Source organism: Triticum urartu, chromosome 1A (assembly GCF_056163025.1).
Source record: "Triticum urartu cultivar PI428250 chromosome 1A, HENAU_Tu73, whole genome shotgun sequence".
In the NCBI taxonomy this organism is placed as follows: Eukaryota; Viridiplantae; Streptophyta; class Magnoliopsida; order Poales; family Poaceae; genus Triticum; species Triticum urartu.
Window position 1 is genome coordinate 408,282,554 of NC_141873.1, and position 25,222 is coordinate 408,307,775.

The 25,222-nt window shown below is 47.3% G+C and overlaps 3 protein-coding genes across 4 annotated transcripts; 1 reads left to right on the forward strand and 2 right to left on the reverse strand.

The window, feature by feature from the left end:
- Positions 1 to 2,074: 2,074 nt before the first annotated feature.
- On the reverse strand, positions 2,075 to 4,889 carry LOC147991456 (uncharacterized). Its single transcript, XM_087538675.1, has 6 exons — positions 4,725 to 4,889; positions 4,497 to 4,643; positions 4,040 to 4,437; positions 3,476 to 3,971; positions 2,811 to 3,087; positions 2,075 to 2,730 (listed from the first exon to the last, which is right to left on the reverse strand). Exons 1-6 carry the CDS (start codon positions 4,887 to 4,889, stop codon positions 2,075 to 2,077), a joined length of 2,139 nt encoding a protein of 712 aa, XP_087394801.1.
- A 6,969-nt stretch (positions 4,890 to 11,858) lies between these two features.
- LOC125534685 (uncharacterized) lies at positions 11,859 to 13,467 on the reverse strand. Its single transcript, XM_048697841.2, has 3 exons — positions 13,310 to 13,467; positions 13,139 to 13,214; positions 11,859 to 13,008 (listed from the first exon to the last, which is right to left on the reverse strand). The coding sequence occupies exons 1-3, from the start codon at positions 13,334 to 13,336 to the stop codon at positions 12,194 to 12,196; spliced, it is 918 nt and encodes a 305-aa protein (XP_048553798.2). The 5' UTR covers positions 13,337 to 13,467; the 3' UTR covers positions 11,859 to 12,193.
- A 4,657-nt stretch (positions 13,468 to 18,124) lies between these two features.
- LOC125514784 (protein FLX-like 3) lies at positions 18,125 to 23,217 on the forward strand. 2 transcript variants are annotated; one of them, XM_048680144.2, is made up of 5 exons: positions 18,125 to 18,436; positions 20,973 to 21,174; positions 21,569 to 22,097; positions 22,246 to 22,379; positions 22,457 to 23,217. In XM_048680144.2, the coding sequence occupies exons 3-5, from the start codon at positions 21,781 to 21,783 to the stop codon at positions 22,597 to 22,599; spliced, it is 594 nt and encodes a 197-aa protein (XP_048536101.2). In that variant the 5' UTR covers positions 18,125 to 18,436; positions 20,973 to 21,174; positions 21,569 to 21,780; the 3' UTR covers positions 22,600 to 23,217. The 2 variants fall into 2 exon arrangements, with proteins under 2 accessions (XP_048536101.2, XP_048536095.2); XM_048680138.2 differs by lacking the exon at positions 20,973 to 21,174.
- The last annotated feature ends 2,005 nt before the right edge of the window (positions 23,218 to 25,222 follow it).

Below are 25,222 nucleotides of genomic sequence, written 5' to 3' on the forward strand. Positions count from 1 at the left end.
ATATGGTTGGACCCTTTAAGCGTTCTAAGGACAAGAAGACCCACCTGTTGGTGGCGGTTGACAAGTTCACCAAATGGGTTGAAGCGGAGCCCGTCAGTAAATGTGATGCAGCCACGGCGGTTCAATTTCTCAAAAAGATTATTTTCCGTTTCGGCTTTCCACATAGCATCATCACAGATAATGGTATGAACCTTTCTAAAGGTGAGATGGAGGAGTTCTGCCAACGAGAGCACATCCGGCTTGATGTAGCGTATGTGGCTCACCCCCAGTCTAATGGTCAAGCTGAGAGGGCGAATCAAGAAATCCTGAAGGGTATCAAGCCTCGGCTCATGGTCCCTTTGAAGCGGACGCCGGGTTGTTGGGTGGAGGAATTACCATCTGTGTTATGGAGCATAAATACCACCCCAAACCGATCTACGGGATATACACCCTTTTTCCTGGTCTATGGGGCTGAGGTTGTCCTCCCAAGTGATATTCGTCACGACTCGCGCCGGGTCGCGAATTATGTTGAAGCGGACAACGAGCAAGCACGCCAAGAGGCGCTGGACCTGTTAGATGAGAAGCGAGACATGGCTTTGGCTCGGTCGGCGATTTATCAGCAAGACCTGCGGCGTTATCACAGCCGCCGGGTTAAGACAAGAACCTTTCAAGAAGGCGATTTGGTACTTCGGCTCATTCAAGACCAGACTGATATGCACAAGTTATCCCCACCTTGGGAAGGGCCTTTTGTGGTCAGCAAAAATCTGCACAACGGATCATACTACCTCATTGACGTTCGAGAAGACTCACGTAGCTCTGAGGTGGAGACCCGGCGGCCGTGGAACATAGCTCTCCTACGGCCTTATTACACTTGAAGCCACAGGCTTTTCATATGTACATATTTCAACAATGTATATATTATGATCAATATAATAAATTGGCATCCTTGCTATCAAGCAAGGCCTCCGCCATTTTTCCTTCAAATATCTGTTAACTTGGGGGCTTCCTGTTCAAACATAGGTGTATTCACCAAATATAACATGGTGTTACTACCCTCTTGATGCGGCTATCACGCCACAACAAAGCTTGGGAGCTTCACACCCAAGGGGCCAAAGAGAGTCTTGTTGCTACGCACAACTCAAACATAGGCACCCATTGAGCACGGCTCACAAAGTTACTTGGGGGCTCTTTGCGTTAAATACCAAAGAGTTTGAAAGGACCCTTGTAGCTGGGTATCGACCCACGGCTTGGAAGCCTGGTGTATTCACCTAAAACCCCGGGTTAACCTGCCTTCATCAAGTAAGCCACTCCTATCCAAGTAATCCTGGCACGACCCTTCGAACGTTTGACAGTTACTCTCATTGAGACCCTGAACTTGTCAAAGTTAAAATGATGATTGGTTAGCTGGAGGGCCATCTTAAAAGGCTTTGTCAAAATGGTTTAACTCAGTGGCCTGGCAGCCCATGAAAAGCCTCGATTTGGGCCTGGCAGCCCTTGAAAAGCCTCGACTACGCTTTTTTGCCAAGTTTTTGTTTTTTCATGAGGTCTACGTTAACCGGAGTTTTTTAACCCGGCATGGCTTATGGATCTTCTGTTAAAGTATACAATTAAAGGTAATCCGGCATCCTTCAAAACCGGTCTGGCTTTGACACTTTGTCTCCAGCAATCGGCCGGTGTTCATCACAACCCGGTTCTATATCATATATATATATACCAACATGGCATGGTGGAAGTTGGGTTTTCACCCTTCTTCAAATCACAATTGGTCAACCAATAGCAATGTTTTATATCACAGGTATGATTTATTATTGCTGCAACCATAGTTGCTTACCAAGTTGTGTTGGGTATTTTTGACCCGTCCGGTGGTAAACCGCCTGGACAGATTTTCCTTATGCAGGCACAGGGATTGCATAATATTGTAAAAATACATAAAGCAGTACTGAAATTCTCATGACAAATCAACGCAAAGTGTATCCCGCTGCACGAGGGCAACAGATCAAAGTATTTTCACTAGCTTATTACAAGGCGCTTGAAGGCCCAAAATATGGTGTTTCCAGCAGAACAAGGTTTATGGAGCATCACTCTGATTGACGGATCAAGTCTCATTACCATGTTGATGCGAAGTTGATGGGTCATCTGGCGTCGGCTCAGCCTCCTCTTCCCCATCTAGCGTCTGGAAGTTTGTAGTGGTCCAGTCAATCCGGGTTAAGGCCTGAAAGATAGCTTCTTCACTAATAAGTTCTGACGGATCAATGTCAGGGGCATAAGTGTGCTTACGGATTCCTGAAATAAGATTTTGCGCCTCCGGAATGACAGGGTTAACCCGTTTGTTGTTGGCATCATAATAAGACCGGTGAACCGTCAAGTTAGCATCTTCTGCCAGCTGACTCGCCAGAGGACGCATTTCCCTTGTCACTCTTTTAAGGGTTGCATCATCGAAATCTGCTCTGTTTTCTTGTGTGCTTGGAAAGCCTTTGGCAAGGTCGACCAGATCCAAATCAGCTATCCACGCTTTGGCTCGGGTAAGTGCCAACAAAGCGCCAGCCCTGGCAGCAGATCGCTTCACCTCTTCTAGTTGTGCTGGTACCATGGATAGGCTTGCCAGAGTGTCCTTGATCAGTGTTGGGGCTGGATTGTCATAGGATGATGCGCAGATAACCCGTTGAGCACCGGTGTATAGTTGTTCAAGAAGAGTATATGTTGCTTTCAGCTTCATCCGTACATCTGAGCCCAGATGGGTAATGCGGCTACCTGCAACGGTTTAAGAATTTCATATTTCAACCGGCTCCTTACAAGATGGATGTTTCAAATACCTTGCCAGGAGTACTTACCAAATACTGCGGAGGTCATGGCGTTCACTTGACGTTTCAACCCAGAAAGTTCTTCTGCCACCGGTTTAAGAGAAGATTCGACATCTTCAGCCCGTTTCAGCAATGTGCCCTTCTCAGTGTCCCAATTGGCACGTTCCATCTTGAATTCTTCCTTCAGTCGTTCTATGGAAGTTAAAGCAGCTCGAAGTTCATCTTTGGCTTTGGACGATTCTTCTTGATGAGATTTGATACTCTCTTGAAGATCAGCAATCTGCGTCCGTTGATGGTTTATGTCAGCCTGTCAACATCAGAGGAGCACATCAATATTTTATCAAAAGTCCCAAGCATACAACTGGTTCTACACTTGGCACTTGAGGGCTAATGCGGATTGCTTCTTTCTTATTGCTTATTCAAAGTCCCAAGGATTAATACAAGTTTCAATCTTGGCACTTGGGGGCTAATGCGGATTGCTTCTTTCTTATTGCTTATTCAAAGTCCCAAGGATTCATACAAGTTTCAATCCTGGCACTTGGGGGCCAATGTGTATTTGTTCAAACTACTTAAAAGTCAACAATGTGCAGTTTGGAAATTCAAAGTCCCGGTTTGGTTTTACAAGCTAAACCGACCCTTGGGGGCTACAGGATACAAGGCAGTTAAAATACAAAGATAAGGAGGAAAATGTTTACCTCATAACGTTCCTTCATCAGATTTACCAAGTCAGCCTCATTGTCTCGGCTTGTATAAAGCCGGTTCAAGAATCCGGAATGAAGATCCTGGGCAGAAAGATTAGCATATTTTGACATATCAGTTTCCGTCTTCTTCTTGCCCATTGAAATAAACTCATCCTTGGCGGTATGTTTTGCCAAGATAACTGGATCGCCCGGAGTGGTATAAGCAGTGCCAGTAACAATAACGTCATCATCTTTGGCTGGGCTTGGCGGATTAGCACTTGACTTCAGTGGATCAGCAACCGGGCTTGCAGGTATAGCATGTGGACTGGAGGTATTCTCATGTATGGCCGGATCAGCTTCCGGCGGATCAGCATTGATGGTTGGCGCTGGTGGGACAAAATCATCCATGAGATTATCAAGATTTTGATCAGGATTTTCAGGAGCTTTCTCCGGTTCAACTTCACCGGTAGGGGCACTGGTCTTGGTCTTCTTACTCAAACGAGCTTTAGCACTAATATCAAAACAAGGATTAGCATGGTCAACTGAGTTATGAAAGAGAAGGGAAGACTACACACTTACCCAGGGACGGTTTTCAGTGGAGGCAGCTGAGTGGTTGATGAACCGCCAAACGAATTAGAAGATGCCTGATAATTTGAATCGGATGAATTGAGAGGGCATCGGAAGAAACCTTTCAAAAGATAACATTTTTCAGGAGAACAAGCAACCTCTGGACGACATTTCCGGTTTGGGGTATGAGGTAAACCGGAAGAAGTGACCTGTTGACCACTGTGCCGGGTTGTGCGACGCCCTTCGTTTTGCTGTGTCTTCAAAGAAAGTTTTTGATCCAAATGAGCAACAGGGTGAGAGCATTTCACTTTCCGAACTACACGGCGAAATCGTTGAACCGGCACAAGTTCTGAGTCAGAAGAAAGATAAATTACCTCAACATGATCTGCATGGCTGGCCTCCGCATCATCCTGGGAGTAATCATTATCAGTAAAATATATGGATAGAAGTCAAGGGAGTCAAACTTTACCTCTTCAGCCGAGTCATCGACATCTTCTGGTGGTTCCGAAGACTCAGCAGTTTTCTTTTTGGCAGCTTTCTTGATGACCTTGGTCTTACCACGAGGAGCCTTAGCTACTTTGTCTTGAGATTTCCTTTTCCAAAAGGAGCTACTAGCCTATGGGATTGCACAAAAGGATTATTATAGCAGTGTCAAAGCGGAGAAGGATCAGGAAAAGTACAAGGTTAAAATCTTTACCGCTGGCGGTTTGTTGGAGGCGTAAAAAGGACGCAGACCAATTTGAGTACATACGGTGAGCGGTTCGTCAAGTATTTTCTTTACACTTTCACTGACTTCATCATCAGTCAGTTCTATTTCATTAAACCGTTGTGGATCATTGGTGTTGCCGGTATATTCAAACATCAATCCGGGCCGGCGGCTTAAAGGAAGAATGCACCATGAAATCCAGCAACGGACGAGATCAACACCAGTTAAACCGTTCGCAAGGAGAGCCCGGAGTTTGGCGAGTTGAGGTGCATAGGCTTGTCGATCTTTGGCAGGCAATCTCTGAGGTAAAGGGTGATTATTGCTGAGCCGGTACGGACGGTAGCCCGGCAAGGGATTCCCTTCAGCAGGGGCAGTATTCTGACAGTAGTACCAGGTTTGGTTCCAGTCTTTTGGATGGCTGTGAAGTTTGGCGTGAGGAAAATCAACCTCTTTCCTCTTTTGGATTGACACACCGCCAAGTTCAGTATTAGGTCCATCAAAAAATTCCGTCCGACGGTTTAAGTGAAAGAGATCTAGAAAGAGGTCGACAGTTGGTTCTTCTTGCAGATAAACCTCGCAGAATACTTGGAAATTGCATATGTTGGACACATAATTTGGTCCAATATCTTGAGGATGAAGTCGGAGCCTGGCAAGAACGTCCCGGAAAAACTTTGATCCGGGAGGACTGAAACCTCGAGCTAAATGTTGCAAGAATACAATCACTTCTCCATCTTGAGGTTCAGGGGGCACTCAGGGCCAGGAACTCGCCAATGGAGGATATTTTTTGAAGCTAAAGCGCCGGTGGTGACATATTCATTGATTTGCATTTCTGTGATCCGAGACGGAACCCAGTTGCAAGCAGCAAATTGCTTTGTCATCCTACAAAGTCTGTAAAAGGAAAATGGACGGTTTACGATTGGCGGTTCGTATGTGTTCGTCAAATATTAACCCGGCAATTCAAGGTATACGTATGAAGTAAACCGGGCATGGCTGTTCAAAGTCTAGATGGTGGTTTAAGAGAGGGGTAATGACATACGACGGATTATCAACATTAAAGGATAAACCGCCCTTTGGAGGCAGAACCCCGAACTGAAATTTTGTTAAGTGTTGTGGAAACAAGTTTCATAAGAAGGTGATATAATTTTGGATCTACCGTTGTTCAAGAGACAAATTTTTCTGAGCTGTACAATGGTGCTAAACAGAACAGAGAAGATTCAGATAATGATTTACACAGGAGCAGTAAGATGCTGTAGTATGGCAGATTAAAAGCCACAGATCCGGCCGCAAGGGGAAATTATCAGGTTTATCTAGATTTAGTATGATGCTAAAGGAAAAAGCAGAGGAAGGGCCGATGTACACTGACGAACACCGAAGAAGCTTCGAAACCCTAATACAGATTCAACAAATAATGGGAAGGAGTATGTACCAGGGACACGCAGCGGCGGAGTATCTTCAGAGATCTGGTACGAACAGGGTGATGCAGCGGCCTGGTTGGTGCGGACTGGAAGATCAACGACGACGGCGGCGGCGATACTTGAGGTCTTCGGGTCGCGAGAAGGAAGACGATGCGGTTTGGAAAGGGGGGAAATGGAAGGCGCCCCGGTCTTATTTATAAGGAAAGTGGGGGAAAACAGCAGGAGCGAAAATCGAGGAGTTGGAAGCGGCAAAAGAGGATGCAGCTGTCGCCTCGATCTTCGGGAACTAATTAAAGAGAAAGGAATCTTTATAAAAAAATTTATACAGGGATGACGTTGCAATGATTTACTACAGTAACAGAAGATGATGTCATGGCGATTCACCAAAGTTCACAGGGAAAAGACAATATGGCGGTTTACGAGAATTGCCAGAAATTTAAGGATTGAAGACTGACATGAACAGGTTCAAATCAATCTGGGGCCTAATGTTGAGGATATAACCTCTGAGGGTAAACCGCCCAGGAGGGGCCGGTTCACCTTCAGCTATACTGAAGCCCAAGGAAACCCAGAAGATGGCGCTTTACGGATGAAGCTTAAAGGCCCAGAGCCCGCAGGCAATTTAGGGCCCATAATAGTAAACCGCCATGATTGTATAAACTTGCATTGTAAGATAGGAAAGAAGAGACCGAGGCGGACACTTGTATGAGCCAGCCTCGGGACTTTGTAGACCAGCCGGGGTCCTCCTGAGTATATAAAGGGGTGACCCGGCGGCGGTTTAGGGACAGAGAACAATAACTCGAAGCCAGACAAAGCAGATTCGCTCCCTGGCCTTCGAAACCCCAGCAATACTAATCACAACTAGATGTAGGCTTTTACCTTCACCGAAGGGGCCGAACTAGTATAAAACTCTCGTGTCCCCTTGTCCGGTTTAACCCCTTCAAGCTAACTCGTAGCGATGGCTCCACAACTAAGTCCTTTCATGAGGACATCTGCCGTGACAATTCCACGACAAGAACCACATGTGATTAATTATAGGAGAAGATAAAAGATCAAAGTCTTAAAAACATACAAGAAATCTGCCACTCACTCAGCACGGCACATAAGGGAAAACACTGTGCCCCCTAGTGGGTGTTTGATTGGGCTTTTACTGGCCTTTTCAATTCAGCTTATAAGCAAAAAAAACACCTATCACGTGCTTTCAGCTTTGGCTTTGATTACCCCTAAAAAAAGCTTTGGCTTTGACTTTGACCTATTTAGAGACAAAAGCCAAAGACCAAAGCACCTAAATAGGTGCTTTTCTGGCTTATAAGCCAAATGCAACCAAATTGACTAAGCGACCAAAACGCCCATGGTGTTTAGCTTCATCCGTCCACTAATCACCAAACGAGCTACAAATGATGGGCACAATTGCTAGGAGACCAATCGAATTGAACACCCTACTCCATCACATGCAAGATACCGAGCAACCCATCAAAAGGTGTTCAAAATCCTCAGGTTCTGTGTTGCTTGACAAAAAAAGACAGACTCATGGGTCGCCCTGGCGGGTGGTTCGGGAGAAGCCCTAGCCGCAGTTGAAAGCACCTCTCCCCGTCCCCCTTCCCTCGCCTCCGTCCAAGGGCATAGTATGGCGATGCCCACAGGGTGTCAATGGCGGTGGGGGTTCAGAGACAACACGGGTCGGCGTACCCTTGATGAGCAGATCGCGGTGCCAATTTGTCTGCGGCGGTCCTCGTACGGGGTGGGGTGACGTTGATCTGATCCCGTGTGGACGGATTTCTACTCTTAGTGGTGCCCTGGTGGCGACGACTGTGCGGCTTTGTCTTATGGGCGGCATGGCGTGGTGGCAGTTGTCCTGATCTGCTGGTGGTGCACGAGTTTGGGGATAGGTGTTGAAGGCCTTGTTTTTCGACAGTGACGGCACCATGGTCGCGTGGACAACGCGTCGGTCAGATTTGGAGATGGTGATTACTTTTTCCAAGGCCAACATTAGTATGGGACGCCCCCTCCAACTCTAGATAGGGTTCGATCAGGCTCGCCAGGTGCTACGCACGACGACTCTTCAAGATCTGCCAAGTCATGCATGTCGTTGGCAGGTGCTACGCATGACGATGACTCATGTGGAGGCGCCAAGTCATGCATGCTGCTAATAGCTGCTAAGCGTGGTGGCTCCTATAGATGTGACAAGTCATGCATATTGTTGCTGGATTGAAGGTGTGTGATGTGAAGGAAGGTGAGGCGCTATGGGACGTTTTTGTTTTCGGTATCTCCTCCGGAGGTATCTGGCTATCAAGGTGTCGGTAGCTGGACAAGGGATGATGGTAGAGGCGGCTTCAACGACGAGTATGCACAATTCAATGGAAACACAACATCTCCGATCATGCAATGTTGGCGCGTGCCTGCATCATCTCCTTGCTAAACATGGTGAATCGAAACTCGGCAACATCATCATCTAGGGTTGGGCTCATCATCATCGGCACACATGCAACGTTTCCTTCTTGACGATTTAGCTTAAGAGTTGTGTACTTTTTGTTTGTTTTGTATTTTATCATAGGGTTAGTGGTTCTCTGGTGGAGCTATTGGCGCAAGGCACACTACCTCGGGTTTTCTTTTCTAGGTCAAATTTATTTGGCTACTCGATTTTGTTTCTTGAATGACATATGGTCGTGTGCATCTTTAAATGGGGAGGGGTTGTCCTCCTTTTCCCCAAAAGAAAAAAAAAGGTTCAATACTGCAACAGACGCAATGTTCATTATGTAGATGTTTCACATACCTTATGTAGTTCTCCCACATGAATTCTAAGCTACCCTCCAATGTTTGATGATTTACATTATTAGAACATTTGCTATACCATTACATTCGTATGTGGACTTGAGGCGGAAACCTTATTTGGCCAATACACGTGTGTTTTATTGATAGAAGATTTGGAAGTGATTATAACTCTTTTATACATATAATTGTTTGTGCTTGAGTTTAGGTATTTGTGCATCTTTACACCATCTAATTTTTTTAGCAGTGTTATAGCAATGTGATGTTATGCCACTTCTAAACATCATGCAAAAATATGAAAAATGATCAAATGTATCTGGACAAAAAGTGGAAAATATTCAACTTAACTTTTAAACATGACATTGTGTGATCAAATTTGTTTTGAGATTTTTCTCACAAGTACATAGACCGTAGATTCAACAATCCACTCTTGTACACGCATTTGCTTCTCCATTTGTAAAGTCCTCCTTGGGTCGCAATATTGTAAAACCACCTCAATTAGTATGAAAAAAAGTAGGATTGGTTTGTCATGACGTATTGAATCCTATTAAAACCTTTTTTGTGGGGTGAATCCTATAAAAACTTAAAATACATGAATCTATTATAAAAGTTGTCTGGTTGCACCATAGGTTAAGGCAATTCCTATATGAACTTTCTTTGAACCAAAAAAGGCTCTAAATTTCCTACATGGCAAACAAATGCATAAGCCAATGTAACCCCCTTTCAATCTATTTTTTGTGCGTGGGTTGTTGCTACATGTGTTCATTACTGAAACCGAGAAACGAAAACCCCCCGGAGTCACCTAATTACGTGTGCATCCTGAATCCCCTCAAACGGCCGTTGGATCTGAGATCCAACGATCCAGGTCCTTCTAGGGCATGGGAGCATATGAGCTGCCGAAGCACTTGATATTGTTTCCTGGCTAGGTCCACTCTATTTTCTGCTTTGGACGCGTCTTCTCGTGGGTTCAGCATAAATGCATAGTAGCTTCTACTACTGGCTAGGAGGCTGAGAGCAGCGTTGCAGCGCCCGAGCACCAGTGCTCTCTATATTTGACTTTTTCAAATTCGTACTTTTGAAGTTTCAAAAAAATGTGAAATTATTTCCCAGGATGCATATACACATTCCGAATACCCGTTGCAAGTTTCGGTACAAATCTCGTTTTGTTTTGGACTATAGAAAAAAAACAAATTTCTGACAGTATATAGGAGAAAAAAGATGCCATTTCTGTCAGAAATTTCTCTTTTTTGTATTTTCCAAAATACAAAGTATTTCTTCTCTAGATTTCTACCAGTCCTTAGGAATATGTGTACGTATTCACATATTTGTTTTCAGATTTTTTTAAGCATCGGAAATATGTTTTTCAAAAAAATTCAAATATCAAGAGCAGCGGAGTTCGGCCTCTTCGGCCACTTTTCGCTAGGAGGCTCGGCTTCCTGCCGAGAGAGCCGCTACGGCTACCTGTTTGTCCATCGGTGACCATACATCCGCTGACCTGCGCCGCTGCCCGACCCTGATTCCCCTTCCGTTAGCCCGCTGTAGCAGTGCCATGCCGCTGGGCTGATAGCCTGGCCTGCCATCGGCTTGACGTGACAAGACTCCTGTTAGCTAAGCAGCCGGCCATAGCTGCACTTGCTCGCGCGATTGGAGGAGCAATGTCTCTCCCTCCCCCGTGGGCTATGGCCGGCCCTACCGTGCTACACGATCGTAAAAGTAGTGTATCGATTCCAGGAGGGTGAAATGAAATCACGGGAACGATTATCCGATGAAATAACGATCTGGTGAGGCTTAATTCAGGTTGTGGCAGAGTCGCTTGGTGATGTAAACTGTCAAATGGTGTTAACCTCTTGTTGAGGGTTCGGCTAGAGTCCTAGAGATGCTCTTAACCTATCGGTGCTCAGTGAAACAGGCATGCCCCTACTATGTCCAGGATTAGGCATTCAGCCTATGACAACTCCTAGTTTCGCTCTAGTAGTACTCCGTATAACATTTCTTTCGAGAAAGCAAAGGCTGAATTTCTGAGCTCTACAGTCTACTGGTGTAGTACCCCATTTACTTGCTTTCAAGTTCTGTTCATGTGGACCCACCATTAAATTCACTGCCGTCTCACCACAGCCTCGGATCCACCATGTCCTTGAGAGGCGCCATACCATGCTGCTAGTTCTACTGCCTGTTTGTTACCACAAGAGACAAAGCTCATGCTCGGCTGCTCAAGCTGCTTGTTGCAATTTGATCCAACATGGATTTCTCACATTTGTTGCCTCTATCCTAACACGCTGTACTAGCAGCAGTAGATGTCTTGAGCTGTGGATGCAAAATCTCTGCTTGAGCATGGTGGCCTCTGGTCATGGTCATGGTCACTCTGCACCACGGCCCAGGCCAAAGCTGGTCTTGCCATGCACTGCCCTCTGCATCATTATAAATGCACTTGCCATGTTGGCTTCAGCATATCCTGCCGTGCCAAAAGGTGAATCTAGTGTTGCTTTTGCTGGGTCATTGCTCTGGTTAGGCCATTCAATGGGGAAGAGGACAGTGTCAACTCGAGCCTTCTCTTGTTCCCTTTTTCTGAAGGCACGAAAAATGAATTAAGAGGGGACAAGTCAGGGTAAATCAGAGGTGAAATTTTATGATCATGATCAGGTTAATGCATGGAAAGTGTTGTCTCGATTCGATGGCAATCAGAAGCAACATGTTCACTTCGCCCTTTACAGTCCTGTCAATCCACATCATGCAGGTTTCTTACGTGACGTAAAACACTGATTCAGCTAAGGCAGTCTTCTGTTTTTGGAGTCGGCAGTTAAGTCGGTCTTGACATGAACATGTTGACCAAAACTGTGATTGCCAAATCATCACATTCCAACCAACTCTCATGCAATCGAATCACGGAGCTCATGACAAACTACCCTTCCTTGAACGTACTTGTTGGCAGTATTTCTTTTTTGGGAAAGTTTGGGAGAAATTCAGGATTCATGCCAAGGCAGCCATCTCACTACATTTGGCAAATAATTTGCATCTAGATACAACAAGAAAATGAAAAGAGGAAAAGATAAACCTGACCAATTAAAGACACTGATGGCCAGGTTACCTTAACAATTTTACAAAGTTGGGTCATCACAAGCACAAGAAATGTCACCTTACAAACTGCTTCGAGCCTGGACTCGCGTGATGAACATCAGAACCTCGTGATGTTTCTACTAGTAGCACAATCTACTAACTATCCTTAGATAGACTCAACTAACTTGACGGTAAATTAAGGTTAAGCCAATTCTTACAGCTCCCTCACATCACGGTGCAGGAGTTGGCATTGTCGTCGCTGAAAAGATCGGCGTAGGAGTAGCGCGCCGGCGAAGCCGCGCCCGTCTGCGGCGCCCAAGGCGACGGCTGCGAGTAGTAGCAGCACGGTGGGTACGTGTACGGGAGCTCCTGCGGCGGCAGGGACCTCGCGTCTGGCGCTGCCGTCGCCGGCGCGGCGGCGTAGTATGCCGCGCTCGCGCTCGGCCGCGCCATGCTGTAGCTCAGGACGTGCACCGAGGGCGGCGGCGGCTGCTGCTGCAGGTGTGGTGGCGAGTGGCAGGTGTGGCTGCCTTGGTCCGATGCTGCCGCCACCACCACCGTGGCGATGGCATCGACCGGTTTCTCCTCCTCCGGCCGCAGCTGCTTCCGCTTCCTCTGGGGGCCGTTGCATTGCTCCGCCGTGGGCTCCTTGCTGCGATGGCTGACATCGTCGACGCCGCCGGCGTCCGCGTTGGTGCTCTCCGTGTCGTCTTGAGCTGGCTTCACGGTCTCGCGGGCGACTTTGTTGGGATCTTCTTCAGGGGTGGCCTTGGAGTTGCTCTGCCCTGCGGCGCTTGTCTCCGCGTCGCCGGACGCCGGCTTGTGGGCGGTGCCAGTGCCACCGGGCTTGTCTGGCTGGATGGAGTCGTTCTTGGTTTCTCCGGGTCTCTGGGTTCCTACGGCCAGCTGCTGCTCCGGCCACTGCTGGGCATTCTTGCCCGACCTGCGGAGCCTCTTGAGCAGAGCGTCGGCGCTGACGTTCCCGCTGACGGCCACCGTCACCTTGTTGCTCCGGGCGTCGATGTCGCATCTGTACACGCCTTCAGAAAAAAGGCGAATCTATGGAATGAGAGGAAAATCCCATTCACAGGAGCAAGCAAAATAATTGGAGAAGTGAAGACATAGTGAAAATGTTGGAGATAGATAGACTAGACTGAGGTGACAGCACACCATCGACGCTCTGCAGCACTTTCTTCACCTTCTTCTTGCATCCCTCGCAGTGGATGGACACCCGGAGCACCAGAGTCTGCACGCCAAGAAATCAAGGAGACCATGAGGGTAAGACTCGAGTAATAATAACACGGCGAGCGAGAGTGACAGTGCTGGGTTTGGGGGAGGTACCTTGCACTGCAGAGGTTCTGTTGCCATGAGGAGGACGGTCTGTTCGGTGGGGAACGAAGGAAGGTGGAGGGGGAGAGGGAGAAAGGGGAAGTGACGCCGGATTGTTGGGAGTACCTTTCCACCTTGAGGAGGGTTTGATTGATGCTGCCTCCGCTGTGGTTGGGTTCGGGAGATATATCGGCCGTGTTTGGTCACTTGCAGTTGCAGATGGAGTAAAATGCAAGAACGGAAGAACCCATCACATATGACAGGTGGGGCCCGCTCGTTAGGAACTGACTTGGCAAAGAAAGGCCACCTGTGTGCGTTGACTAGTCCTCCGCCATCACCACCATCCCTTCCCTCGGGCAGCCATCCCATCCTCTCTCCCACTTCCCGCCGCGCTCCCTCCTCCTCGACTCCCGCCGTGGCTTCGTCTCCGTCGTGCCGCCCTGCTGACACGGCCCGCCGCTCGCTAGCACCCCATCCGCCTTGCCCCACTCTACAGATCAGGCCTCGAACCAGGCACGCACCGCGAGGCCTTACGGCCGGCCGACCAGCAAGCCGCACCAGAGCGAGCACTGCGACTCGTGCACCGCGCGCGCATCACCGTGGTGAGCTCCTGCCGGCGTGCGTGCGTGACGTGTGCTTGTGTGCGCGCTGCCTTCGTGTGCTCTGTTCGTGCTTTTGGGGTGCATGCTGTGATGGGTATGGGGAGGCGACGAGCTGCTCGTCCGTGGTAGCTCGGCGACATGGTGACGGGAGCCAGCTGGGCGGCTCGGCACGGAACCAGAAGTGCGGTCGGGCCCGACGGAGCTGCTACACACCCCTGGAGGACGAGGTGGCGAGTTGTCCCCAATCACTAAGATGAAGCGCGGGAGCCTCGCCTCAACTCGCCATTGAAGCTCGCTCTAGCGGCGGAACTTCGATCAACGTCTCCCTGTCGACCTCCAGCGGCAAAGCTTCTGTCGACGGAAGGTGGCGAGACGACGCGCTCGCGTGCATGTCGTGTTAGTCTAGGAGGAAGCTCTAGGTGCTCGGGCGGCTGCATGAGAAACACCGTTGGACTCTGGCGAAGGCCGCCGCCCCAAACTGCTCCTCAAAACGCACACAAAGTTGTACACATGTAATGCATTCATGCATAACAGAGGGGCACGCACACGTGGCCTTTTTTTTGCCAAGTCAACTCTTACAAGTGGGACCCACCTGTCAGAAAAGTGTTCGGAGCCCTCTAATCCGTCGGCCACATGGTTTACGAAAAATACTTACCATAGATATTTTTTGCCAAAAAAAGAGTCATAAAACCATTCTTTCTACGAATATGTCCCTCCAAGTGGTCGTGCGGGGCCCATAGGGCATGTCTCCGCCGGAACGAGACTTGCCTGCTCCCCCGGCGTGTGCCCATCCGTGCTCCCACGTACGTGGCTTGATTTGATTGGAACAAAATAAGTCCCGGTCCCACCCCCTTAAAATCAGGGGGAAGATGATTAGATTAGAAAGAAAAGAGAAAAAAAAACAACCGTAGGATGAAATGGGAGCACAGGGAGGCAACAGGCAAGCCGGATCCGTCTCCGCCTCTCTCTAGCACTCTTTGTCCTATACTACCTTAAAACTTCTAGAAATAATTGATTTTTCGCTGCCATCTTCAAGGAAGAAACAAAAGGGGGTACTTTACACTCTCGTAGGGCTAATCTGTCGGGGTCCTTCCCCTTCAGGTGGGGGAAGTCAAAGCCATCGACATCACCATCACTCCGTTCATCATGGGGAATATCATCGCCGAGCACCATCTCCATCATCGCCTCCATACACCCCTACTTTCCAACCTATAAAACTATTACCTTGGATTTGTTGTTGAGATCACTTCCTGGTGTTATTTGATGTTTGGTCGTTGATGCTTAGTGGTTTATTGGTGAAAATTTTGCATGTTTATATTGTAATTCATATCATTACCCCACTGATCATGATCAATATGATGTGTTGTGAGTTGTTCGTGACATTCTTGAGGACTTGGGAGAAACTTTGTTGCTTGTAACTTATGAAATTGAGTAAAGTTCAGTGTTATGGCATTATGTTATGGTGTAATTTTCTATTGATGATGTGCAAACATCTATTGCATGTCAAGTCACCTTTATGGGCCTTAGGAGAGCATTACGTGATATGTTTTCTTAGGATGAGTGGTTGGTGGGACAAATATTACCATGTCATGAGTTTGTGAACTGTTGCATGCTCCCCCATCCCAAAATAAGTGTTGTTGATTTAGTACGACTTTGTACTAAAACTATACTACACCATCGACACTTATTTTGAGACAGATGGGGTATGTATTTTGTTGAAGTGAAAGTGCAATCATGTCCTTAATTATATTTTGATGTTGATGACAATCTACATATAGAGGACTAGCAACTTCAGATTGAGATCATGGATCACTTCCGCGCGGTAGGGATCGTAGCACTTTTGGTCATGAAACCAATCATGCACACTTTGCCAAAATGGCGTGCCCTTTCCCTCCGCACCATGAAACAGATCCACACTAGTGACCAACCATGCTTCACACATCAAATCATCTTCCTTGTTCGAGTAGGCGGTTCCTCTCTTATTCTTTAGATCGACACCTGGCGGCCAGTTGTTGTCCGACTCAAAGTATGGCTGCTTAGTGTATACCTACTGAGCGTCCGACGGCTAGATGCCTAGTTGCAACTTTTGCTTCGGTTGCGAGTCATGCACTTGTCCATCTTCGTTGTCGCCTTCATTGTGGATAATGTTCATCATCACCTTGTCATTTTTCGTTGTCGTGCTTGGTTGAGGCATTCTGACAAACAATGACCGGTTACTAATGGTTGAGGGCTCCACAACGGGAATCTGCAACCGAACATGCTTCCACGACTCCGTGAAGATGTAGCCGCTATTGAGTTCAACGATGAATGACGCTCGTCGGCCGAAGTTGAAAGGAGGCCATGGTCTGCTGCGACCATTGTTGCATGCCAGGCGTATCGAGATACTAGGCGGCGTAGTAGTACGACATCTTCAGCTTGGCAGACTAGGCATTGCGATTGGTCGAGCAGCACCAGCAACGACAATGCGCTTTGGATGACGAGCTACATCCTGACCACCCGCCACTACCTTGTTTGCCTTCTTCTGCACTCTGAAGCACCGTCGTTGGTGTTATGCGACGCAACCTTGCAGGCGACCTCCTCCGGTCCAGGGCATGTAGGATAATGAACATCGTCTCCAGCTTCTCCGGTGGCTCCATTGCTGCAACGGATGGAAAGGCGTGTGTGGGGGGTGGCGATTGGGGTGGAAGCAACGGGAAGGGCAGGTTTTCGGCCAGGAGGAGTGGCATGACGCGTGCTCCGACTCAATTTTGGATGGATTCGATGTGGTGGATGTCCAGACTCCCCAAATCTCCCCTCAGTTCGATGCCGTTTGAGGGATCCCAAATGTCCTAACTAGTTTGAACATCTTAGATGAGTTGTGTTAGAGCATCTACAGCCGGACACCCCAAACCCGTCTCAAACGCCCGAGCTGTCCAACCCGGTCATTGACCGGTCACGAAAATGCGACCCAGATGGGCACCTTAAACGGGCCTCAAACGCTCGAGCTGGCTGGCACCCTTGATATCCTGCCCAAATATGGCGCGGATATGGGGGCGCCCGGGCGCGTCCAACACGCTGGACTGACGCCAGGGTTACACAGGAAAACACTCCGAAACCCGACGGTCCGAAGCTCGTTTCTACCGTCGGACCGATGGTGCCGCGTAGCGCCGTTTCGGTGGGTCATGTAGTGCCTAGCCCGGCTATAAGCCGACCGCCCGCACCGAAACCCTACCCGTCCACATTTCCCCCTCCTGTCTGCTATCGCCGCCATTTTCTACTCGTCGTCCGCCGCCACTAGTAGCCATGCCCCCACACCGTCGGGTAAAGGAGCTACCCATATCTAATGCCGGAGTGCTGGATGCAGCTCCTTGAGCAGGCCCGGGCAAGGCGCGAAGCCCAGGTCGCCGCGGGGGCTACTTCTAGATGTGATGGATCCGGAGGAGGATTTGGAGGAGGATGAGATTGAGGAGAAGTAGGAGGAGGAGGAGCCGGAGGAGGACGTGGGGGACGCTGGGGACGCGTATCTGCAGGCGGACCAGTAGGCCATCCTCGATTCCCTCCGCTTGGAGTTGGATGCGGAGGCCATGCGTAGTCGTCGGCAGGAGATGGACGCAGAGCAAGCTGCGAAAGTCGACCAGATGCTCGCATACATGGATGAGGAGGAGCTGGAGCCCTCCTATGCGCCCGTCCATCCGGCGCCCGGCACCTACGTCCTGGACATCTCCGACGACGAATCATAGCTAGCGTGTCGTAGTACGTAGTTTTTTTTTTTTGCGGTTTTGTATGGATTTAGGAGATGAAATGTGAGAGACTCGGATGCAGAGAAGGAAATTTGAGACGTGACCAGTTACTCTCAGCGGATGCACCCGACCGCGTCCGCGGATATTTGAGGGGTTTCGATTTGTCAAGTTCGACTGTATATGCACTAGATACCTCCATATTTAGACAAATCTAGACAAGTAATTCGAAACAGAGGGATTACATGCTAAGAGTGTTCGTACCACCCGAACATTTATGCACAATCGATTTTGGGTGATCCCGTTGGAGTTGGCTTTAGAATCGAGCCGAGCTGAACGGGCTGGTGGCTCTGTTCGGCCCCGGTCCTGAAAATCGAGCCGAGCGTGACTCAACTTTTTAAAGAAAACAAGAACGGAAAGGAAAGCGAGCCTTGGGCTCGGGACGCTCTGAGCTCGAGCTCGGCTCGGCCAGCTCACAATGCCTAGCCACAAAACAAGCCGAGTGCAGCCCCCAACGCGTCTCTCTCTTACTCTGCGCCCGTCCCTATCCCGACCCCCGCCGCCGCGCCCGCGCCCTTGCGCGGCTTCCGGCCGCCGCCGTTTTTGCCACTTCGCGGTCCTCCGCCGCTCCATTGCAGGGCGGGCGCGACTTCCCCTGCTAGCCACCGCTCCCTGACTGCTCCTCCCCTCTGATCCTCCACCGACAGCCGCTGGTGACGTTGCCGCTGGGGGTGCCGCAGCCACCGGCGTCTCACTCCAGGAGATCGATTAAGCTCGGGTTCTGCTGGTTGCCATACTACTCCCCCTACGGCAGATATAGCGTAAGTTGTTTCCCGTAAGTTGCTGTTTTGTGATGATGCAGTGCTACGCTCTGTATCAATCTGGTTGATGGTAAATGGTACAAGTAGTTTTTGTTCAGCGATAATTAAAATTCTGCAAGAAAAAAATTGTGTACTCTAGTCTTGATATGTTTGATATCTTGTAGCGGTCAGGCTGTTGCAGTCCAGAACCTTAACTTTATGTTATAGAGATAACATGTACAGAGATCAACAAGGCCAGAACATACAAGGATCATAGACTAATCTAAGGTGGGAGAAAAGCAATCCACCTGAGCAACCTGTCTATGAACCTAGGCTTAGCCCTATGCACCACGAGAGATATTTCATGGACAAAATTGCAATGCGAGGTTGCGAAAGACGCCTGAATATGTTTGTAGATCTTGGCATTGTGGATTAGCCAAATATGCCAGCATGCAAGGAAAAGCATGTTTTTGTTGTGATAAGATAACTCCATGTGGTTTTTGATATCTTTAGAGAATCATAGTGGTTTGCTGATAAACTGATAACCAATGCTAATCATGCGTATTGCTTTGTTGTGATAATTGATTGATGTTCTTTAGCAATCTGCTCTTGCGATGCTGTGATAATTATGTATTAGGGTCACTTGTTTTGAGGCTTTGCCAAGAGAGCTAAAACCCCCCAAAATGCAGAGCCTCTTATCATTAGAGAATATTTTTCCCACCACCCAGAAAATTGTTGAAACCAGGAAACTGCTCGGACCCAGTCTTCCGAGCTTCTCGCCTCATCAATTTCAGAAATGCCCTCCGAGTTACAAGGAAATTACCTCCGTGGCTCCGTATGCCACCGCTTGCCTCCCTGTTCCCAAACCCGACCCTGCATGGTTATCTCGTTGTTCTCTCACAACATCACGGGTCTCCTACGCTAGGAGATCGACGCTGCCAAATGCATCCACCTCGTCTCGCTACAGGCTAGCTCGACGTCGACCCATGTGTTGCTGCTTCCCAGCTCGTCCTCCACCTCCAGTTAGGTGCTGCTTAGCTCGACCTCGGCCTCCAGCTCACTTCCGACCAGCTCGACTGCAGGAAAAAGTTGGTCGAGGGCACGTCTTCTCCTTTATAGCATCACATGATTGTTTTTATACCTGGGAATCATACTCATGCTCAAGTTAAGCTATTTTTGTTAGAATTTACAAGAATGGCTGTCATCTACTCTTTTTTTTTTTGCATTGGTGGGCCTTGGAGAAACACAAAGTCCCAGCAAAGTACATTACCCTCATCAAGGACATGTACGATAATGATGTGACAAGTGTTCAAACAAGTGATGTCGACACTGATGACTTCCCGATTAAGATAGGACTGCATCAGGGGTCAGCTTTGAGCCCTTATCTTTTTGCATTGGTGATGGATGAGGTCACAAGGGATATACAAGGAGATATCCCATGGTGTATGCTCTTTGCGGATGATGTGGTGCTAGTTGACGATAGTCTGACGGGGGTAAATAGGAAGTTAGAGTTATGGAGACAAACCTTGGAACTGAAAGGGTTTAGGCTTAGTAGAACTAAAACCGAGTACATGATGTGCGGTTTCAGTACTACTAGGTGTGAGGAGGAGGAGGTTAGCCTTGTTGGCCAGGTGGTACCTCAGAAGGACACCTTTCGGTATTTGGGGTCAATGCTGCAGGAGGATGGGGGTATTGATGAAGATGTGAACCATCGAATCAAAGCCGGATGGATGAAGTGGCGCCAAGCTTCTGGCATTCTCTGTGACAAGAGAGTGCCACAAAAGCTAAAAGGCAAGTTCTACAGGACGGCGGTTCGACCCGCAATGTTGTATGGCGCTGAGTGTTGGCCGACTAAAAGACGACATATTCAACATTTACGTGTGGCGGAGATGCGTATGTTAAGATGGATGTGTGGCCACACGAGGAAGGATCGAGTCCGGAATGATGATATACGAGATAGAGTTGGGGTAGCACCAATTGAAGAGAAGCTTGTCCAACATCGTCTGAGATGGTTTGGGCATATTCAGCGCAGGCCTCCAGAAGCTCCAGTGCATAGCGGACGGCTAAAGCGTGTGGAGAATGTCAAGAGAGGGCGGGGTAGACCGAATTTGACATGGGAGGAGTCCGTTAAGAGAGACCTGAAGGATTGGAGTATCATCAAAGAGATAGCTATGGACAGGGGTGCGTGGAAGCTTGCTATCCATGTGCCAGAGCCATGAGTTGGTTGCGAGATCTTATGGGTTTCACCTCTAGCCTACCCCAACTTGTTTGGGACTGCATTCGTTCATTTAATTATAGTTTGAAGTCATCTGAATTTGATTTGGGGGATGTGCCATCACTGCCATGTGATGTATCTGATTCGCATATGACTGTTAATGCATGTATATTAATGCAGCCTATTGTGCAATCGAAAAGCATGTGTGATGCGTGCAACTTATTGCTTACGTCAAAATATGACACAACTGAAATTCTGTTATGCTGAAGTTTTATTTTATTTTGCTTCTGCGGTTAAATAATGGAAAAAACGAAATTATCTAACAAAAGGATGTGATTAAAGTTCAGGGACATTGTAGACTTTACATTAGTTGACACAGAAAAGAAGCCTGAATTCTGTAAGCCAAAAAGAAAATGAAAAACAGTTTTTCAGAGCTTCCCCCTACTGGAGCTTATTTCCACCGCAATCCATAAGCCTGTTTCTGGAGATGCTTAAGCTCAAAAGAAGTAATCAATGCTGTCTTCTGAGGTTGTGTGCAATGAAGGTATGTTTCCTTAAATGTTTGCTAATGATGCATTCTTCATAGGCAAAGGCTAACTGTCTTGTACATATATGCTAAAATATCAATGAAGTTAATGGCAATCTTACTACCAAGTTGACAACGATTCACAATTTGAAACTGAGATAGGCGCTGACTGAGCGACTGTGTGTGTCAGTTGTTTCATTTATGACAACGCACTTGTGTGTCCCATGTTGTTTTTGGAAAAATAAATAAATCAGGAAACAAATATAGGACAAATACATAGTGGTACACGTCATGTTTCAACAATCACCAAACAAAACAATGAGGAAACCAACCACTTATGTGGTTCTAAAAGTCATTTCTGACACGTGAGTTTCTTATTTTCTTGTCTTAACATTCCGGTTATTCTTTACAGGGCTATAAATGGCAGGGAAGCACCGCATAAGTCGCCAGTACTATGAGGAACCGCGAGGATTTCGTGATGGTCCTCCTCCTCGACTTGCATGAGAAAGGTCTATCTCACCACGTCGCTTCGAGGGAGAGCTGTCTAGCCGCCGTGATGAGATACGCAGAATCCGTGATGACAACCAACATCTGGTGGATGAAATTGTTGGACTCAGGCAAGCAATGTCCCATTTGAAAGAAGATCTCTATTCCTCGAGTCAGGCTATACCTAAGCTCCGCGCAGAGAAAGAACTTGAATCGAGGGAGCTGACTCAGAGGAATCTGAAGCTGGAAGCTGAGCTACGCTCTTTAGAACCTCATAGGCAAGATGCCTTGCAGCTACGATCTGAAGTAGGCACGCTGCAGTCTTTGAGGCAAGAGTTGACTGAAAAGGTGCAGGGTCTAACAAAGGAGGTTGAGCATCAGAACTCTGAAAAGCAGCGCATATCTGCCATGGTAGCTGAACGAGATGGTCTGCGACAGGAACTAATTCGTACGAGGTATTGAACCATTCTGGTCTGCGTTTCTGGTTTAGTAGATGCATCATGCTGTTTTTTTGTCAATCTAACTTGGTGGCTCAGATGAGGAATTTAATCCCGCCCCTTCTTACTTTAGTGTAAGAGTAGCTAATTATTAATATCACTGCAGGGCCGCTCTTGATTATGAAAAGAATGCAAAGGCAGAGCTGATGGCACAGGTGCAGGCAGTGGAGAAGGATCTTGTAACTATGGCTCAGGAGTCTGAGAAGCTTAGGGCTGAGATTGAGAAGAGAAGGCCACCTAGTAGGTTTTGTTTCCTCACTTGCATCCAAGTCATCGAAATCTGTTGTGGTTAACCCATATCATACTTATAATTTTAGGTTTCAGCGGACATGGAGCTTACGGACGACCTATGACAACTCCTGGGATGGGCTTGCAAGACATCTACGACAGCGGCTATTCTTACAGAGAGAAACGCTACGATGCTGGACCATGGGACCCCCCTGGCTATCCGCACCCATGATTTGCGCTTTTGATCCTTGTCAGAGTTCATCACCGTCAGTACTTGCGACAAAGTTCCTATCTTAGCACTGAAACTTGTGGTGACTGGTGTTTTCGTGGCGGATTTGAGTTTTGCTATAGCTTTGTTGGCAAATGCGACAGCATTGTACCAGCGCTGCTTATATTGCACCATTCTTCAGAAAATCATAACCGTTGTAGAAGGCGATTGATCACATCATAGAAGGGAATATATAATTTGAACTCTAGAAAATTGCAACAGGGCGTGAAGCCTTCTGAAGGCAGATTGCTCTTTCGTGACCGGTTTGATGCGGTTGCTACTCTTTTGGTTTGGGTCGAGCTCTTGCAAGCTTCGATTGCATGAGGTGAAATATTATCACCTGCCAAAAATGAGGACTGATGCCTAGTTGTGCTTCCTGCATTGCTGCTTTGCTCATGTTGAAGGTGGTGAAAAGAATAACAGCAATCCCCTTTGTCATGTCCCGTCTTATTTTTGAATTTTTATTTTTATTTTGAGTGGTACAGCCATCCCAATTTACATGTCATTTTCATATTTCGTGATTTTTAATTGACCATTTTGACCGAACTATGAATGTCATGTGTTATACAAATGTTTCCATTAGGCATTTTTGTGGTATATAACCCATGTTTTATTGGTTGAATTGATTGTCAAACTTGAACTGGAACACGAACCCATCAACATTATGTTCTAACATAAAAGCAGTTAAGTACTCGTCAACTAGTCAGCCTGTGCGGATCAACATTCTGTTCTAACATAAAAGTGTCATTTTATTTGAATGCTAAGTTTGAGAGTTTTTATCTATTTTTTTGCCAGGGTGTGTTCCCTAAAAGAGTGGAGATGGGGATACTGTGCTTTTGACGTTTCTTATATGTCCAAATCTGAATTATATTACACATGTACATGTAAATTTTCATGGAAAAAAGGATAAATTGTTTGGCTTGTGTGGGGAAAATGATGCCCCGAAAATTGCCTTTTTAGAGCACTGACCCAAAATGCTGCCTCTTCCATTGCTCGGGGGATTGAGGATTTCATGATTTAAATTCAAGAACTGTAACAAGTATAGCGCATTTGGTGTAGAGGCATCATAGTACCCTCCCATGGTACTGACCAGGGTTCGATTCCCTGGATGCGCAACTTTATTTTTTTTCTTTGTGTAGGAAGGTTTTATTAGGCTTGACACTAACATGTCCTTTTTGGACATGGAGTTTCTGCGCGTAGAATTTCATGATGAAATAACGTTCGTGGAGCTCAGGGCAAAAATAACAAAATCGATGCTCCAATAAGTCTTGGTTGCACAACTATTTTTTTGAAAGCTTGATACGCACTATGACTGTTTCTTTACAGTGTCCTTTTCGGACATGGAGTTTCTGCGTGTAGAATTTCATAATGAAATAACGTTCGTGGAGCTCAGAGCAAAAATAACAAAATCGATGCTCCAGAAAGTCTTGGTTGCACAACTATTTTTTTGAAAGCTTGATGCGCACTATGTCTGTTTCTTTCAGTGCTGCAGTTTCAGTTTCTATTGGGCTTGACAATAACATGTCCTTTTTGAACATGGAGTTTCTACACTTGAGCTCAAATGCATCCTTGTGAAGAATGAAATAAAAAATAATAGTAAGCAAATTATAAAAATCTGATTTATTTGGCAACAAGCATTGTCAAATTATCTTCGTGCATGCAAAATATCGTGATGAAATAACGTTCGTGGAGCTCCGGAAAAAAACAACAAAATCGATGCTCCACAAAGACTTGGTTCCCCAACTTTTTTTTGGGTGGGGGGGTGGGGGGGGGGGGGGGGGGGGGAGGGATGGTGTTGATCCTCTACTATGACTGTTTCTTTTAGCACAAACAGTTCTTTTGGGCTTGACACTAACATGTCTTTTGGCCATGAAGTTTCTACACTCGTGCTCAAGTGCATCCTTTTTTTAAACAGAGCTCAAATGCATCCTTGTGAACAATAAAAAATAGTAAATAAATTTCAAAAAATCTGATTTTTTGGCAACAAACGTTGTTGAATTATCTTCGTGTGTGCGAAATTTCATGATGAAATAACGTCTGTGGAGCTCTGGGCAAAAATAATAAAATAGATTCTCCAAAAGCGAAAATGCTAAATGGGTCGTACTGGTAGATGGTACTATTATCTGGGCCGCCGGTCCACCTCGAGATGCCCGCCACTAGTAGTATTTAACGTGGTATTTCGAATGGGCGCTCTGTTTTGCACAGTTCCTGCATGGTTTGGCGCTAGTCCTTAAATTGGCCCAACAACTCTGGCACTCTACGGTCTCGGTCTTGCACCACGCTAGGTGGACCGTTGTACTCTCGATTGTGGGCCGTCACCGGCATCTTCCCCCCGAAGCCTCCGTGTTATTTATTATTCCCCATCGACAGATAGTCGCTAGCCATCCCCACCCCCTCCCCCTCCCCAATCCACTGTGCGACCGCATCCAACTCTGTACCACCCATGGCGTCGTCTTCGTCCTCGATCCCCCAGGCCGTTGACATGGATCCGCTCCCGCTCATTCCCTGCCCCCGTTGCGGTCGTCAAGTGCTCACCGACATCTCGTCCGGTGGGAAGAGGCCTGGGAACCGCTACTACAAGTGCATC